The 19,095-nt window shown below is 42.5% G+C and overlaps 1 protein-coding gene across 10 annotated transcripts in view; it reads left to right on the top strand.

Moving 5' to 3' along the window:
* DGKI (diacylglycerol kinase iota) overlaps positions 1-19,095 on the top strand; it is a 430,242-nt gene that overhangs the window by 108,388 nt on the left and 302,759 nt on the right. The window contains exons 1-3 of one of the 10 annotated variants that reach the window (XM_055591028.1): positions 6,393-7,749; positions 9,806-9,901; positions 10,095-10,157. In XM_055591028.1, the coding sequence (XP_055447003.1) occupies positions 10,146-10,157 (12 nt within the window). In that variant the 5' untranslated portion in view covers positions 6,393-7,749; positions 9,806-9,901; positions 10,095-10,145. Of the gene's footprint in view, positions 1-6,392; positions 7,750-7,786; positions 8,169-8,445; positions 8,495-8,865; positions 9,243-9,805; positions 9,902-10,094; positions 10,158-19,095 lie in introns of those variants that run through there. The other 9 variants (XM_055591025.1, XM_055591027.1, XM_055591029.1 and 6 more) reach the window with 9 other exon arrangements.

Genomic DNA, 19,095 nt, shown 5'->3' with positions numbered 1-19,095 from the left:
AAAGAGCTTTGAGGAGTGGCCTGCTTGTGGAGTGCCTGAGACCCAAGTGAGATTAGACTATAGGCCCCCCTGCATTCGGCCAGAAAAATCCTGTTGCGGGAGTCAATTTTTATGCTTTGGGTCCCTGAACTTAATAATTTCCTTGAAGTGTTCCATTTTCATATTCTCATTTCCCTACTTAGTGATGCATACTATCTCTTATTTTTAGTCTGTTCCTCAAAGTTCGGAAACTTCTCTTCTGCTGTGATTCACTCAAATATTTTATTTTGACTTATGAGATTCTCTGCCCCACACAGGGTCATTTCCTTGATGACTCTTTGCCAACCTTTGGGCCTGCCACCTGCACACAGGCCCTCCTCTCCATTCATGTCAGGGATAGAAGCCTTAATGATGGGGAACAGCCAGATCCAGCCTCAGCACGGGGCTGGGGTCTTCTACTGACTACAGCGGACAGTCGGCTTCACCTGAGGTGAATGTGGCTCTTTTCTACAAAGACTTGACTCCTGTTCTCTGCCAGGCTGTGCTCATTTGTTTGGTTGAATTAGTTCTGTTTATTTTATTTACTTTCTGTTTTGATTCCACATAAAATCTCTACCAATAGGGCATTGTCTTAGAGCCAAATTTGTGTTTTGGGTTGACTTATTCTAGGTCATAGTTTGATTTGAGGCACTTGGAAGGGAGGAGCAGTGTTTTCTGCTAACAAGCAGAAATATGTATCTTCTTCACAGTGGACTGCACAGCATCATTGGCCTAGTAACTGTCTGGTGGATGTCAGGGATGAATTGATTATAGCTTTTCTGTTCAGTCAGCAAGAAAGGGACACATCTCTGGGAGCCGATGGGCACTCAGATGATCTCCAGTTCCAGAAGGGCACTGGAAGACGAAAGTCAAAAGCCTGTTTGAAACGTCAATGAGTTTATGCTGTTGAGTTCCAAGTAACTCTTCTAAAATTTCCTTCCTAATCCAGTACATTGTGTTAAGACTTAAAGCTTGCACAGTTTTTGATCTTCCCATTCACCCCAGTGGCATCCTCTCTCCCCTTTCATGGTGAGAACCTACAGGGCTGCTCCCTTTGACACCATGCCATGAACATCAGCCAAGCCAGTTTTGGGGAAAACAGGCGAAATTGCTAGAAAGGAAGGGAGTAATGCTCTAAAAGGGAAAAATAGTCCCATCTCCTGGGCTGGAATCCAAGCTTCCAGTTTAGGGGGAGTCAATCCACTTTGAAGTAAGTCTATTGCATAGATAATGCATATCTTCTCTTAAATGTCACATGCCTCTTGTGGGATGGAGACTTATTTTGGACATGGAGATTTCTTCCTTGTTTTTATGCTTAAAGCTGAAAACATAGGATGTGGGTCTTCACTCTGTCTCCTCTATTCTGTAATTTGCTTTTGCCCATTACACTGCCTAAAACAGTTCTCCAAGCAATGGTGAAAAATCCACCAAAATCTTTCTTTAAAAAAACTATATTGGTTTTCAATCTGGCATCCTTGATTTCTGTTCATTTTCTCTTTCCTCATTGGAAAATTTCCTCCAATGCTGAGGGCTGTGGAAAACAGAGCCTCAATGCAAACAAACCCAGACTTTATATCCCGACCACCTTTCCTGTCCTCTGGATGCTGATGGTTGAAAGGAGTTCTTTTAGGCAGGTAGAACATGGAACAGTGGGTACACTCACCTCACAGTTTGGTTCAGAGATAAGATTAGGGGAACAGAGTCTTCAGGTGGGATTGGTTAAACTGGGTTATGAAACTAGGTCGTTTTATCTTTGGAAACCGTGAATGGAAAGGCAGGGAGAGGCAGGTGTGTGTGTGTATGTGTGTGTGTGTGTGTGTGTGCCCATATGCACATGCGCATGCTCTCATTTTAGCCTTGTTTACAATAGGAGGTCCTCACAGACCTGTGCCTTCTGTACAAGCTCCAGGCCTTTGCTCTTTAACTTCAGGCTTGGGTGTCATCACCCATAGTGACACAGCCTGATATCTTTCTTCACTTCCATCCCTCTTTTGAAAAACATTGTCAGATTAATCAAGATATCAGATTGCTGAGCCAAGCAGGAGGAGCTAACCATCTATGAATTAGTGAAGGTCCTGGCCGTGACCAGTCATCTTAATTGTGGACAGATCTAGCATGATTCAGGCACCCTCACTAGTCTTTTATTTTCTAAAATTATGAGAATTTTAAACGATATCACATTGGCTGCTTGGAGAAATCATAGAATCGTACAGCTTCACAGCTCACTGAGAAGTAACTAGGTCTAATCTTTTGCCTCTTAGTAAGTGATTATATGGAGAAGGCGATGGCACCCCACTCCAGTACTCTTGCCTGGAAAATCCCATGGATGGAGGAGCCTGGTAGGCTGCAGTCCATGGGGTCACTAAGAGTCGGACACGACTGAGTGACTTCACTTTCACTTTTCACTTTCATGCATTGGAGAAGGAAATGGCAACCCACTCCAGTGTTCTTGCCTGGAGAATCCCAGGGATGGGGGAGCCTGGTGGGCTGCCGTCTATGGGGTTGCACAGAGTCGGACACGACTGAAGTGACTTAGCAGCAGCAGCAAGGATATTTATATTTGATACATATTTATAATTTTCTTATTGTTTTAGAATTTTTTTTTTTTTTTTTTTTTTTTTTGCCAGTAAATGTCTTCATTTTGTGTGGACTGTTTGCTTCTGGTGTCAGTATATCCTATTTGGGTCATTCATTCACAACTTAAATCTTTTTACTTGTAGCTAATTACTACTAAGAGTTCAGGTAGAACTTCAGGGCAAGGAATCATATCTATATTTACATAGGTGGGTCTCTACTCTTAGGTAACTGGATCTATCCATAGATAGGTTGATCTATATAAATCTATGTATATCTATAGAGATACTCTATATATCTATGGATACATTGTTTTAACACTTACTACTACAGAAGAAATGCTATCTTCATGTACAAATAGAGCTATTGTTTCTGTCTGGCACAGATGGGTACTCTGAGTTGTATAGTGTTTGAGATGGAATTTCAAGATGCATGTGTAGAGAAGAGAAAGAGGTACCTGGGTGTGGAGAATGGGATAAATAAAAAACATGACACAGAAAAGGAAAATATGACTATGTTGAGATACATAGCCTCATACATTCTATGAAACTGCGTATGAAATTGAATAAGGAAGACAGACTGGTACCATTAATGGAAGGTCTAGTATGTGGGATTAAATTTGGAGTTTGTTTTATAAATAATAGAGAATTTTTTTAGCATCCTGAGCAAGAGAGAGTCATAATCACAGCTGTGTTTTTAGGAAGTTAATTTTATAGCAGTGTAAAATATCAGAGAGGAGATGTGGATGGACCTAGAAACTGTCATACGAGTGAAGTAAATCAGAAAGAGAAAAACAAATACAGTATATTAATGCATATATGTGGAATCTAGAAAAATGGTACTGATTAACCTATTTGCAGGGCAGAAATGGAGACACAGACGTACAAATGTATGAATGCCAAGGGTGGGGGGAAGGAGGGTGTGGGATGAATTGGGAGATTGGAATTGACATATATACACTACTGTGTATAAAATAGATAACTAAAGAATCCATCTGCCAATGCAGGAGACACGGGTTCTATCCCTGGGTTGGAAGATTCCCTGGAGAAGGAAATGACAACCCACTCCAGTATTATTGCCTGAGAAATCCCATGGGCAGAGGAGCCTGCTGGGTTACAATCCATGGGGTTGCAAAAGAGTCAGACATGACTTAGCAACTAAACAACAGCAGTGAGAACAATGAGAACTTACTCTAGAGCACAGAGAACTCTATTCAATGCTCTGTGGTGACCTACGTGGGAAAAAAATCCACCCAAGAGCAAACCAGGACTGTGCCAGTTTGGGTTGGGGGTAGGCTCTGTTCCACACAGTTATTCAGTGACCCAGACTGACGGTTACTCTTACAACTTCATCAGAAGACTTTCAAATCATCGCAAAGACCAACTTCCCAGGTACCCAGTATGGGAACAGAGTATTGAGGAATGCACATGAGAGGCTTAGTGGACCAAGTCTGAAAACAGTATACATCACTCTTGTTCATGGTTGGAACTGGGTCGTGTGGCTGGTGAGCCTGGGTTGCAAACTCTGTGTGTTCAGGAAGAAGAGGAAAATGAATTTGGTGAATGGCTAGCAGTCTTGACTACAAAGGCCCAGGAGAGAAATTTGGATGATACCAATATCTATGGATTAGGAAGACAAGAAAGGAAAACCCAACCACAATGATAATAGTAAGAATTGCATTGAACTTGTATTAACTTCTCATTGTGGGTAAATCATTGACTGTTACTCATTTTCACATTTAAACATCATTGTGATTTCGTGAGAGAAGTAAAATCATTATTGCAACTTCAGTGGGGAGTGAACTGAGGTCTAGCAAAGTTAGAGAGACCCTAGGTCACTTTCACTTTTCACTTTCATGCATTGGGGAAGGAAATGGCAACCCACTCCAGTGTTCTTGCCTGGAGAATCCCAGGGACGGGGGAGCCTGGCCGGCTGCCGTCTGTGGGGTCGCACAGAGTTGGACACGACTGAAGCAACACAGCAGCAGCAGCAGGTCATAGAGCTAATCAGTAACAAGTCTACCTGACTCCAGAGCTTATGTTTACTAATATTGAAGTGGATTAAGATTTACCAGAAATGTAAGAAGAAAACAATATTTTATTTGTCTACTCTATTAATGGGTGAATGCCACCCAGCTGGATACCTTTATACAGAATTCAGGAGTTCCCAAGGTCACCCTCACCTGCAGCTTCTGGAATTCAAAAGACCACACTTATGTTCAGTCATTCATTAGAAGGATTCAGAATTTACTGAGGGCTGTTTTCCTCACATTTATGACCTTTTACAGTGAAAGGAAAGTGAAAGTGTTAGTCACTTAGTCATGTCCTACTCTTTGCAAACCCATGGACTGTAGTTTGCCAGGCTCCTCTGTCCATGGAATTCTCCAGACAGGAATGCTAGAGTGAGTAGCCATTCTCTTCTCCAGGGGATCATCACAACCCAGGGATCGAACCCAGACTTCCCACATTGCAGGCAGATTCTTTACCATCTAAGTCACCAAGGAATCCCAATTCAGTGAAAGGACCCAGGTTCAAATCAGCCTAGAGAAGAGGTGCATGGTGCAGAGTCCAGGAGATTCCTGTACAAGGAGCTTCCAACTGTTCTCTCCCAGTAAATTTGTGACAGAGCTAACTTCTCCCAACAGCCATGGTGGGAATGTACGTATGGTGTATTGCCACCAAGGAAGCGCATCTGAACTTTGGTGACCAGAGTTTAATTGGGGCTTAGTCATATGGACATAACCTGCATGGTTAAGCTTAGCCACTTAACCCTCTGGAAGCTGAGTTGGTATATGCCTCACCATAAGTCAGTGCTATTTTAGGTCTGTCTAGTCAAGGCTGGGGTTTTTCCAGTGGTCATGTATGGATGTGAGAGTCGGACTGTGAAGAAAACTGAGCGCCGAAGAATTGATGCTTTTGAACTGTGGTGTTGGAGAAGACTCTTGTGAGTCCCTTGGACTGCAAGGAGATCCAACCAGTCCATTCTAAAGGAGATCGGTCCTGGGTGTTCTTTGGAAGGAAAGATGCTAAAGCTGAAACTCCAGTACTTTGGCCACCTCATGCAAAGAGTTGACTCATTGGAAAAGACTCTGATGCTGGGAGGGATTGGGGGTAGGAGGAAAAGGGGATGACAGAGGATGAGATGGCTGGATGGCGTCACCAACTTGATGGACGTGAGTTTGGGTGAACTCTGGGAGTTGGTGATGGACAGGGAGGCCTGGCATGCTGCAATTCATGGGGTTGCAAAGAGTCGGACACGACTGAGCGACTGAACTGAACTGAGTATGACCCAGGGTCCCCAGGTAAACAAAGATGCCGTTATCAGGCAAGACATCCCAGGCACTTAAATTACCATCCTATAGTTGAGGGCAAAGGCCAAACCTCTCTTTGGATAAGGTTACTTCTTTCTGATGCATTGGACAAGACAGATGTACAAGAAAAGGATGAGACAGGGAAAATATAGTCTAAGAAAGGTATGTTTCATGTTTTCCTTGCATGACTGGCCTTTTCTTGCATGCTTCTGTTTCTGTCATGATTTTGAAAGATTGTCAAGTCTCTCAGGCATCCATGTTTACTTCTCACGGTGTATGACTCTGAGCTAATGGACAGGTAAGAAAGTAATTATCCTTTCTACTCCTTGGAACCTTATATAACAAGAATGTGATTCATTCGTTGATTCTTAGTCTCATCTTCTCAGTTCCCTAAATTTATTTATCATCTACTGTTTGCAAGGTGCCAAGGAAATGGCAACCCACTCCAGTGTTCTTGCCTGGAGAATCCCAGGGACGGGGGAGCCCGGTGGGCTGCTGTCTATGGGGTCACTCAGAGTCAGACACGACTTAAGCGACTTAAAAAAAAAAAGTGCTGGGCATTTAATGTCCATATGAAGGTTAGAATCTAGCATAAGAAGGAAACATGAATCAAATAGTCATGCCGATGAATGAATAATTGCCATCTGGGGTAAATGATGGGAGGTAAACATGGTTTTATGAGGGTAACTAACAAAATGACTTCAATTTGAGGGTCAGTGTTGGCTTCTTTGAGAAAGTAACACTCAATTTGGTGACCAAAGGGTAAATAGAAATTAACCACATAAGTCAGAATGGAGAGGAATAAATAATTTGGATACAGTAAACAATATACAGTAAAACAATTTTTAGTTAAGAAAGCATCAAATTCAGTGGACCTGGGATGAGAGGTTGCTTAGTCTGCTTGGGAAATACGAGCAGACCAGTGTGACTGCACGTCAGTGACCAAGAGGGAGAGATATAGAAGATTGAGGCAACTGGACAGGGAAAGGAAGAGATGAGTGGGGCAGGGACACCAGTCAGGGGGCTATCGGGAATATCCCAAGCCAGGGGGATGGAGGATCAGGTGGTAACAGTAGAGGCGGTGAGCATTAATTGGGTTTCATATACATTTTGAAACTAAAGTCAGTAACATTATTTCCCAAACCCAATTCCGTCAGGCTTTCTTCCTCCTCATTCCACTGTCCCTACTTTTGTCAAGATCATCAGTGACTTAACATGTTCACTGGAGAAATCCAATGGCCAGTTCTCAGTCTTCAGCTTTTGACGCAGACCTTCTAGGGGCACTTTCTTCCTGGAAACATAACACTCTTTTTATGTTTTCCTCGTACTTCAATGGCCACTCCATCCAGGTCTCCTTTGCTGGATCTTTCCTGTGTTCTCAAACTCTTAAATGTTGGAATGTTCCATGGTTCAGAAATCAGAGCTTTCCATCCACATTCAGTCCTTAGGGTTTTCCATTCAGTTCTCTTGGCTTTAGATCAGTTAACGGTTGCCTCCCAAATTATTCATACAGTACAAACCTCTTCTTTGAACTTCAGACTTATAAAAAACAGCCTTCTCAACATCTTCACTTGAAGGTCTAATAAGCATCTCAGAATTTCAGATCCTCAAAACTGAACTCTTACTGCAGTGATCATTTCATAATGTATTAAAATATCAAACCCTATATTACACACCTGAAACTAATATATTGAATGTTAATTATAACACAATTGAAAATAGAATAAAAGAAGAACCTGAACTCTTGACTTACTCCCTAAGTCTGCTCTTACTCTAGTCTTCTCCCTTAATGCTCAGTAAATGGTGTTCCCATTCTTATAACTGCAAGTATTTGCTAAAAACTTCAGGTTAGTGAAAGCAGACTCTCTGGGGATGGGATGATAATCAGGTATTCGTCAAAGCTCATCAGGTCATTTTAATGAGCAATCAGATTTGAGAAGCAGCGTGTTTGATCCAGCACCTTTTTCTTTCCTTCTTCTCTTACAAATGTTGGGCTTTCTAATCAGGTTCCCCACTTAGGAGTGAAGCTAGTTCATCTTAGCAGTAGCAGTCCTTGCTGCGCATGGATAGTGATCAGCAAGCCCCTGAGTGCTTGCGGGGGTGGGGTGCAGTCTTTAGTGCAGGAACATACCAACTGGCCTAGCATGAATGAAGCCTCCCAGCCCAGTGAGTTACTGATGTCTCTCACATCTCTGTCCCAGGTCTTGCCTGCTCCTACCCAGCTTCCTTGACCTACCAGGACTTAATTGCTGGCCTGCCTAGATTGGTATTATCAAGGATTTTTGACCTTTCCCCCACTACAACATTTTATACTTCACTTTTTAAAAGAGTTGGTGGGATTTCTGCTGTAATAAGTATTCCTAGTATTTGCTGCTATAATTATTTGTTTAGTTTCCATGTTCATTGTTAGGTTTTACTATACACTAACTCTGTGCCTGGGCTTCCCAGGTGGGGCGAGTGGTAAAGAAGCTGCCTGCCAACGCAGGAGACATAAGAGATGCCGGTTCAATCCTTGGGTTGGGAAGATGCCCTGGAGAAGGAAACGGCAAACCCACTCCAGTATTCTTGCCTGGAGAATCCTAAAAGAGCCTGGTGGGCTACAGTCCATGGGATTGCAAAGAGTCAGATGTGACTGGTGCGACTTGGCACACAACCCAGTGCCTGGCACCAGGGGTGTAGAAAAATGCTTACTAAATGAATTGAAGAATAAAACAATGGAAAGAAATTCCACAGATGATTATAAGTTACAGCTGGATACTAAATTCCCAGTTGTAGAATATTTTAGTTTGTTGAGCTTGATTTATTTAGGATAACTGGCAGAGCATTGCCTTTTAATTTTTTTTTTTTTTTGCCTTGGAAGTCTCTATTTTTTTATTTTTTTCATCTTAAATTTAAATTTATTTTAATTAAAGGCTAATTACAATATTGTATTGGTTTTGCCATACATCAACATGAATCCACCACAGGTGTACACGTGTTCCCAATATTTCATCCATCACTATCAGAACTTTTAGGGTTCCAAGTGAAGTGAAGTGAAAGTTGCCCAGTCATGTCTGACTCTGTGACAGCATGGACCATACAGTCCATGGAATTCTCCAGGCCAGAATATTGGATTGGGGAGCCTTTCCCTTCTCCAGGGGATCTTCCCAACCCAGGGATTGAAGCCAGGTGTCCCGCATTGCGGACAGATTCTTTACCAGCAGAGCCACAAGGGAAGCCCATAGGGTTCCAAACCTACAGCTATTCTCTGTTTGCTACTGGAAGTATGAAAATATTTTTAGAAGCAGGGAAATCATTCAACTTGGAGAACTTAGAACTGGGTGAAGGCCCTATTGAACTGGTAATAGGTTTAAATTGGTAGAAATTTGTTATGCTTTGTCTATACAGTGACTTAAAACTAACTTTTAAGAAGCTTCTGGTTTAGAAGCATAACTTACCCATTAATAATATGTGTGTTTTCAAAAAGTCTTTAAAATACTTTAATACTATTATCCTCCTTAGCTAACTTGTTAAAGAGAATCAACTTTTAATAGAATTTTGGTCTCAGTTGTTGTGGACTCTGCAGTGGGCCTGGATGAATAAGGCTTTAGGTTGAATAACTTGAGGGTTTTTCCCCCTTGTTTACTATATATTTCAAAGATGACCACCGACATGGTTAAAACATCTTTGGAGCTAACATCTTCATTATTGCTCAGAATTTTTGCAAACACCTTTTTGCATTTCTAGAATGTCAGTAGGACCAACTCCAGCAGTATTGTCAGGAGTAAAATGAGAAGTCTTTAGACTGCTGGGATTCACTAGTTTTCTTCCAAAAATCTAAATTTGAGATCCATTCTCCCCCCTCCCCGGCTCCCACTTATGCCTGAAAAGAAAATTGAAGTCAGGTGTGTCTTTTCTCTCCAGGAAAATGCCGTGAACGGAGAGCACCTGTGGCTGGAGACCAATGTCTCGGGAGACCTGTGCTACCTGGGAGAGGAGAGCTGCCAAGTCAGATTTGCAGTGAGTGTGCGCCCGGCTCTCCTGTGGTCTGGCCTTTGTGGGGGGAGCCTTGTAGGTAATTGAATCTGAAGGCAGCTGGGGTCACCTCGCCTGAATTTCCAAGGAGAGGTTTGAAAGAACCTGTCCCTGTGAGACAGCCGACAGGGTTTATCAAATTAGCATGGCATTTAAGGGCTCATTTGAATGGTTTTAGGTGTTTTTCTTGACTCTGAGGTGGAACCGTGGAGTAAGGTGCTACTTTGTCATGATAACCAGGGTGGGTATTTGTTCGCATCTGGGGGTGGGGTGTCTTGTGGGGAGAGGCCTGTGTGTGGAGGAAGGGTGTCTGTGGGAGGGGGCTCTCCTTCCTAGGGGAGCATGTGTGGTGGAGGGCACTACTCTTGGGCAAAGCTGGAGATGAGTGCAGACCTTGGTCTGGTGGTGGGTACGGGCTTACAAATAATTAAGACTAGTCTCCAGATGATAAAATTCTAGGAACTATTAATATATACATGAATGACAGTCAATTACATTAAGAGTATATGTGGCTTTTAAATGTTTGAATGTTAAATCCTCTCTATGTTCTGTGAAAAGAGCGTGGTTGCCAGGCAGTAAGTTGGGAGGAACTAAAATTTTAGTATTGAGAAAGTGAACTTAAAATTTTTGTGTGGTTTCAAATGATGGTTTCGGAAAGAAAGTAATGGGAAACTTAGAGTAGTAAAAAAAAAAGAAAGAAAAGATGTATTATTTCTTATTTAGGGGAAATTGGCATCATAATTGATCTAATAATAATTTTTTTTCTTTTTGATTATGCTTGTTTATTATGTGAAAGAAAGATTGAGGCAAAATGTAGAACCTAGAAACTGCGAATGACTATGTTTCTGTGAATAATGAAGAAGGAAGAAATTGAGTTTCTGCCAAAGTTTCTGGAAGAATATAGACCCCAAGGACTTTTATTAGGCTGCCTGGAATCACAAAGCTGGGGAACAAAGATCTTTAAAATTACATTAGCTGTTTTGATACCTAGTTTATAGATTTTGTTTGAAAAACTTTATGAGAGTTTGGAGGGCCAAGGTTTGTTTGAGTGAGGGTGGAACAGTTAAATATCAGTTAAAGACACAGCTGTACAGGCTCTCAATCCAGTCAGGAAACCTGGATTTGAGTCTCAGTGTTAACCACTGGCTGTGTGACGTTGAGAACACCGGACCTTTGGGTGTTGGCCACCTTCAAGGTAGAAAAATGGAGTAGGATTAAATTAATTTTGTTTCCCACTCGGATCTGTACTTTGTTGTTTGCGTTTTTTTAATGTAGTTGTAAATTCAGTTGATTTAAACATCATTTCAACTTTATGCATATGCATTTTCAATTAAAGTATAATTGCGTGGAATTCGATTAAATTAACCAAAACCAAGAGAAGCTCAGCTGTTTGGACTAAAATGCTATACATGATGAATTAGCATTTGGATCTTAGTTAATTGCATAAATACTGGTCTTGATAATGGAAAATGGAAAAAATGAAAGCCAATTCTTCCTGCATGTGTACTTTTGAACTATTATCTACTGATGTTGTTGCCAACAAATAGACTGTAATTTTATGGGGTTCTGCCTTATTTCTAGATTACTCTTTGATCTTTTTCTGATGGTCTTTTAGGGTCAGCCATACATTACCTCTCTTGACAAAAATATGAACAGGTACCTATATCCTCCTTAACCTTTGTTTCAGTAAATAGCACTAATTGAATATAACTTGGTCACTATTACCTCCAGGCCAGGAAAGTAATAAAAAAAAAAGGAAATTTTAGGGAGATGTAAGTAAATAATGGAGTTATGATAATTTCTAATGTTCTTTTGAAACTTCCTTATGCTTGCATCCCAAATACTTGGCTCTCTTAGCTCACTTTACAAAGTGTCTGGAAGATAAAGATCTCTCCTCCCAAAAACGTTAATTAAATGAAGGCATAAGTTGGTGAGGAAGCTGAAGGTCTAACTGTGTTTCCACTCACTTCACATTCTTGAAGGCTCAGTTTCTTTACCTGTAAAGTAAGGGAAATGTTGTTTTGAGGATTAGGTGAGATAATGCATTGAATCGGCTTAGTTGCCAGACAGACATAATGAATTAAAAGACGAAAAAAAAAACCTACAAAGGAGAAGAGCAGACAATTTACAAAGGAACAACCAATCATAAAGGCACCCAAATTAAAACAACGATGAAAAGTCAACATTGTGTGTCTGTTAACAAAGATTTACAGAATGATACTACCTCACTGGCTAGTTTGGAACAAAACTGGTTTTATCATTACTGAAATTGCCCATATGTATTCATAATAAAAGCATTAGAAAACCTAGCTTGCTCTCTCCACCTCATTTTGGCATCACGTTTTAGGAAGGACATTGACAAAGAGAAGACCCAGGACAGTGTAGGAAACTTTGTAGTAGAAGGAAGGAGAGGAAACTCTCCTATAGAAGAGATGGGGAAGTTGGGAGGGCTATTATAAACAAAAAGTCCACTGAGGGAATCTGACAGTTTGAAGTATAGTGGTTTTTCATTGGCTGAGCTGTTGCCAGGTAAAGAGAAAAAAAAATATCTTTCTTCCTCTTTACAGTGATAGTAAAGCAGTGTCACTTCCTGCCAGAGATGCAAAGTATGTCTCTTTCTGTTGGGATCTGAGAGGGGGCTTTCCAGGTGTCTTTTCCAATAGATGAAATCTCCAGGTTGCAAGGTTTGATGCTTAAGGTCTTCATTTTCATGACTGTGTTTTCCCTTTGGTGACCATGAGTTTGTTTTTGAAGTCTATGACTCTGTTTTTGTTTTGTAAATAAGTTCATTTGTATAATTTTTTCTAGATTACACATATAAGTGATATTGTATATTTGACTTTCTCTGTCTGACTTCCTTCACTTAGTATGATAATCTCTAAGTTCATCCATGTTGCGGCAAATGGCATTATTTCATTCTTTTTTGTGGCTAAGTAATATTCCATTGTAGGGGCTTCCCAGGTGGTTCAGTGGTAAAGAATCCACCTGCTAAGCAGACCTGGGTTCAATCCCTGGGTTTGGGAGATCCCCTAGAGAAGGAAATGGCAACCCACTCCAGTATTTTTGCCTGGGAAATCCCATGGACAGAGGAGCCTAACAGGCTACAGTCCATGCGGTTACAAAGAGTCAGACACGACTTAGCAACTAAACAGCAACAACAAATATTCCATTGTATGTAAGCACCACGTCTTCTTTATTCCTCTGTCAACGGACATTTGCATTGATTTCATGTCTTGGCTTTTGTAAATAGTGCTGCAATGAACATTGAGAAGAAAAGGGACGTGTATTGCTCTCCACTGTTAGAAAGGTAGAGCTAAGTTCTAGATATAGAATCCACTGACTCTTAAGAGTGGATCTTACACTTTGGTATCATAAACATCACCTGGGAAACCTGTTAACAATGTAGATTACTTTTTTAAATCCTTGCTCCAAATGCTGATTCAGTATGTCTGGAGTTAGACTTGGGAACCTGCAGTTTTCAACAAGCACCTCAAATAATTATGGTACAGATGGGCCACAAACTTAATGTTGACAAATACTGTATTATAAGGAAGAACTTTAACAATCATAGCTAGGACAACCAGCAAGAGCACAGGTGCCTGGAGAGATGGGCTCAAAGAGGGTGTTTATGAGTAGGTTAGGGGCCATCTTTCAAGGATGCTACAGGGGGTGTACCTCTGCTTTGGATAAGAGGTTAGGTGAGGAGATCTCCAAGAGGGGCTCCAGTTTAAATATTCTATTTGCAGCTCTCTTAGAATTGAGCAACAGTTTTGAAAGGAAAAAAAATAAAAGCATGTGTAAGCAAATTATGTATTCTTATTTCTTTTAAAGAACCACCTTTGAAGAAAGCCAACCTGTCGGGTTTAGTATCAAATTACCATAACCAGGTGCTACCTGCAGCCTTCTAAACAAAGTCCAGGCAGAGCATGGAGGAGGACTGAATCCATCACTGAAGAGGTGCTTTTCACTCCATACCCTAATTTAGCAAAGCAAATGTCACGGGTGGAAGTTAAGAGAAAGGAGAAATCAGTGTGGGCTGAGTAGACAGAGGAGGCTTCGTGGAAATGGGGCTTGAAGGCATATTGAAAGATGGGTTAGACTTACGTAAGTAGAGTGGGGAAGGAGAACTTTTCAGGCAGGGGGAGGAACATGGGCAGACTCAAAGGCAGGAAGGTGCTTTGTACGAGGGAGGAGACAGTCACGAGACACCAGGAACACAGCAAAGGGCACATGTTAGGTAAGAATGGAAATCAGGATGGATGGGGGTGTCTGTCTATGTTTTCTCAACTGAAACTCAGAGTGCACGTTGTAAAAAATGGCTGTTTGCTGACGGAGCCCGGCCATATTGTCTAAAGCAGGACGGACTTGAGGGTGAAACTGACTGCTGTGAAACTGTCACCCCAGCTTATGGGGGCAGTGCCAGAATTTATTTAAAACCAAAGCTGTCCTGCAAATTCGGACCTCCTTCTGCCATACATGGACGGACCTGGGGGGCTGATATTGGAGGACATTGCAAGTGAGGCAGAGACGACATCAAGACTGTTGTCGGAACGTGTGCTCCAGAATCTCAGGGCTGAACCAAATTACCTTTAAACTTCTTCCTTTCTTATTTCCTCCAGTGACAACATTTAATACTGTAGAATGTCTGTGAATAGATATTTAATGGGATTAAAGTTGTTCCCAAATCACCGACAGTCCCCAAGGTAGTAATGGCTTCTTTTTCTCATCTGGAGAGAAGACAAGGATGCAGAAGTAAGGAAATTGGAGCAGAAGGATCATGGTTTCCCATCATGATTATGAGGGGAAAAACTGAAAAAAAAAACACACAAATTCCAGCAAGGACCACTTTTACTTCATGATGTTTCCTTAAATGGATGTTTCTTTATTCATTTGTTCTACAAATACTTGTGGGATGAGTACCCTGTACTAGAAACTTCAGACTGAGTTGAGAGTGACAGGTGACAGTTAATTGTAAGTGACAACATCATGACTTATGGGGACACTCTGTAGAAGTCATTCTGGTGTGTGGCTGATAGAATATACAAAGATGTTCAGCCAAATACATACTTGATCCCAAAGACACTCACTAAGAACCCACAGAGGACATAGATGTGCACACTTATTTTTACACCTAAGAATACTGCCTGTGTCACCATGTAGAGGTGCCGACAGCCATGGTCACACCTGGGTAGTGGAAAGGATGGAGGTTCTGAGCGAAACTGATCTGGGTTGGAAAACCTTTTGTTTCATCCAAGTACTGAGTGAATTTTGGACATAGCGTTTCACTTCCTTTTTGCCCCCATTTCCTGATTTATTGTACTGTTGTTAAGATGGACCCCAGTGATTCTTATTCCTGGATAAGCATTGTCATTCCTTTTGAAACTTTGCTTCTTAATTTTACTTTGTAAAATAGTTGGTTCCCTGCCTGGACCTACCACATCAGGATCTCTGGAGAGTGGGACCAGACATGAGTATTTTAAAAACAAACTCTACAGCTGAGGTTATGTTCTGTTACACACTGTGGGTGGGGAGCCACTGATCTACTTCGTAGAGTATCAGAACCAAATGAAATGGCCTGGAACCCTCATCTGGCATATAGTAGCTGTTATGGGGTCAATTGTGTACCCCCCAAATATGCTGAGGTCCTCACCCCCACGACCCCCAGATATGACTTATTCAGAAATAGGATTGCTGCAGATATAGTTAAGATGGGATCACACTGCAGTAGGGTGGGACCTCATCCATTTTGACAAGTGTCCTTACAAAATTGAAGAGGGCACACAGGGGTAGACAGGGAAGAAAGCCACGTCCTGGTGCAGGCAGAGACTGGGGTGACAGAGCTGCAAGCCAAGGCCTGCACCTACTACCAGAAGCTAGGAGAGAGGTCTGGACAGATTCAGCCTCAGAAGGGTGCCAACCCTGTTAACACCTCAGAATCAGGCTGTGCGAGAATTCACATTTCTATTGCTTTCAGTTCCCCAGAGTATGGTACTTGGCTAGGGCAGCCCTAGGAAGTGAAGGCAGTATTCATTCTGTTAAAGTGAGTTACCTCACCTGGCCACACAGGTGCCTGCACACGGCTCTCAGATACCCTCGCACAGGTACATTTAAGTCAGGCTTGCTGGAGGATTTCAGTTGACAGGTATGTGGCTTTCTGGAAACATGAGCAGACAAACAGGTAGGTGCCAGAAGCCAAGAACTATGGGAAAAGGAAAGGTAGAAAGGTGAGGGAGACTGCGTAGGTTGGGTAAGAGGGAAAAGGAGCTGACAGACTTCAGAGTGCTGTTACCAGATATATCTTCTCTATTTTTAAATGTGCTTATGTCACCTTCTTTCTGTGGGTAGGCTGATGGGTACTGTTTTGCTTTTGTTATTGTTTTGTTCATGTGTTTGGTGGTTCACCTTTGGCAAAAGTGGCCAACCCCACCTGTGACACCTGACCTTAATACTGTTTGGCACTAAACAAATATAGTTTTAGGAAATGAACGACTTGCATTAAGGAGGCCAGGTGAGAGGAGGAGGAGGGGGAGTGGAGAGAGAGGAGCCACTCGGATGCAGAGACAAGCAGATCTGGATCAAAATCCTGGCTCTGCCCTGCTGCTCTGCATCTCAGGTCTCCCTGTAAAACAGTGATGGTTATATCTGCTTCTTGGAATTGGTGGGAGAATTAAATTAGTTGATAAAGGTTAACCTCCTCCCTCTTTGTCTCCTGTCCCTGATTATACTTCAATATCATTAGTTGAATGAGCTACTCAGTAATTTTGTTGGACTTTGGTTTCAGCACGGCCTTCTGTTCGGGAGGATTCTGCCTAACTCCAACAGTGAGAGTCTCACACTTTCCCTGTCATTTGGTGCTGTGGGTAGTACGCATAGTCTCCCCGGGTCGTGGGTGGAACCAACTGACTGCTATAAACCACAGTAACTCCTTCTGGACCATATCTCACAGGCCGTATCTTCTTCTTGGTCAGAAGCCTCATCCTTGTCGTTGGGCACCACGGCATCTGCTCACGAGGATGCTGGCTACGTCCCTGGGTTTTTGAAAGAAACTTGTAAGAAGACGGGGACTTCCCTGGTGGCTCAGAGAGTGCCGAATCCACCTGCAATGCGAGAGACGTGGGTTTGATCCCTGAATTGGGAAGATCCCAAGAATACAAGGGCAATAGCTCTCTGTCCTATTTGAAGGAAACTTTCAGCTTTTTGTTTTAAAAAGGAAAAAAGATGGTGAAGCTGGTGACAGTCCTGTCTGTTTCGTTTCCGGAAGATGCGGGTACCGGATGGCAGTATGTGCAGATGCTCGTTTGCGTGCCTCTGTGTGCTAGGAGCGAGAAGAGAGAGCTGGTCCCCAGCACAGGTGGCTGATGACCTCTGACTGTCTGTGCATTCGGGTCCTGGGGGGTGGACACCCCACAGCACCCGCACTGAACGGGAGCCTCAGACTGCACTGGGACCGCCTGCTTGCCGCCTCTGGTTATCCAACACAGCAGACTGATGCTCTGTACCTCCAGATGGTGGCCTGGCTGGGCGGGTGCGGGCTCACAGAAAGAGAGAGCTGGGAGTGTGGCAGCGAGGCTCAGGAGCCCAAGCCAGCCTTGCAAGCTGTTTGGGTGCTGGCGCGAAGATGCCATCTCTGTGGAGCCTCTGAGGCCGCTGCTCTCTGCCAGAGACGCCTCCCACCACGAGGATGCTGGGGAGCTCATGAATGCAGATGACTCAGAGAGAACAGAGCCATCAACCAGAATAATTCTGAAAAAGCATTTGCTCAGATAGACTCTCTGGTTTTGACCCCTGAGTCAGGGGATGTGAGTGGAGGAAGAGGGCAGGGTGTTCCCGTGGGTACAAGGGGTGTTGCCCATATGTGTCTGGCCAGATGGTCGGGAATTTCCATGAGGTCAGCCAGGTACACACACAGAACTGAGACCAGCGTGTGGCAGGTCCTTAGTAAAAGTTAGTCATTGTTGTTATTCCAACTATCGTTATCACTGTAATTATTTCGCATAGAGTGTTATCTGTATACCTGAGGAGCATATAATACAGACCCTGCCGACTTTATGCACTAGAGAGAATGATAAGATATGGAGCCCAGGAAGCTACAGGGTTCGGTCACTCTCCTAGGTGACCTGGCATCAGCAGCACCATTGTCTATTTGTACAGTGTGCTTAAAAAAAAATTAAAATGTTCTGGAGAGCACTGAACTCCTGTAAAAGCAATATGGGATATCATTCCTTAAAAGAGCCTTGTGATTAAAAAAAAAAAAGAACCTTGTAATCCAATAAGCTTAAACACCCTTAACAATCAAATATTTACTCTGAAACTCTAAAAAGGGCACTTGTTTAGTCGCTAAGTCATGTCCAACTCTTTTGTGACCCCATGGACTGTAGCTCGCCATGCTCCTCTGTCCATAGGATTTTCTAGGCAAGAATACTGGAGGGGGTTGCCATTTCCTTCTCCAAAGAAGGGCAGTGGTGTGGAGGATTTCCTATATGTTTGCTCGGGGGATGGGATGATTGTTGAAAACTCATTATTTTCCCCACAGAACACCTGTCATCATCTTGTAGGATCTCAGTATTCAGTAGAAAACTATTTGAGAAATACCCATGCAGTGCAGTTTTCCTCTTGTCAATATTGGTCAGTAATAGCAACCCTTTGGGGTGGTCATTGGGGCAGTTTACTCCCATGTAAAGGCAAGAAAACTCAGAGATACTTAATCACTACCCTGGGGCTTCATTCATAACTTTTATGTATCTTTATGTAATTCTTTTGTGTTTGTTCTAAACTTCCATTAAGCCTGTGTGTGTGTCTGTCTTATTTTTAGAGTTTGAGCCTCTGAGAATAGTAGTCATCTGTTCTGCAATAATACTTTATTTTTGTTTTTTGGCCACACACAAAATCACTGCAGATGGTGACTGCAGCCATGAAATTAAAAGACGCTTACTCCTTGGAAGAAAAGCTATGACCAACCTAGACAGCATATTAAAAAGCAGAGACATTACTTTGCCAACAAAGGTCCATCTAGTCAAAGCAATGGTTTTTCCAGTAGTCATGTATGGATGTGAGAGTTGGACTGTAAAGAAAGCTGAGCACCGAAGAATTGATGCTTTTGAACTGTGGTGTTGGAGAAGACTCTTGGGAGTCCCTTGGACTGCAAAGAGATACAACCAGTCCATCATAAAGGAAATCAG

Source organism: Bubalus kerabau, chromosome 8 (assembly GCF_029407905.1).
Source record: "Bubalus kerabau isolate K-KA32 ecotype Philippines breed swamp buffalo chromosome 8, PCC_UOA_SB_1v2, whole genome shotgun sequence".
NCBI classification, from domain to species: domain Eukaryota; kingdom Metazoa; phylum Chordata; class Mammalia; order Artiodactyla; family Bovidae; genus Bubalus; species Bubalus kerabau.
This window is presented reverse-complemented; position numbering and strand designations above follow the sequence as displayed.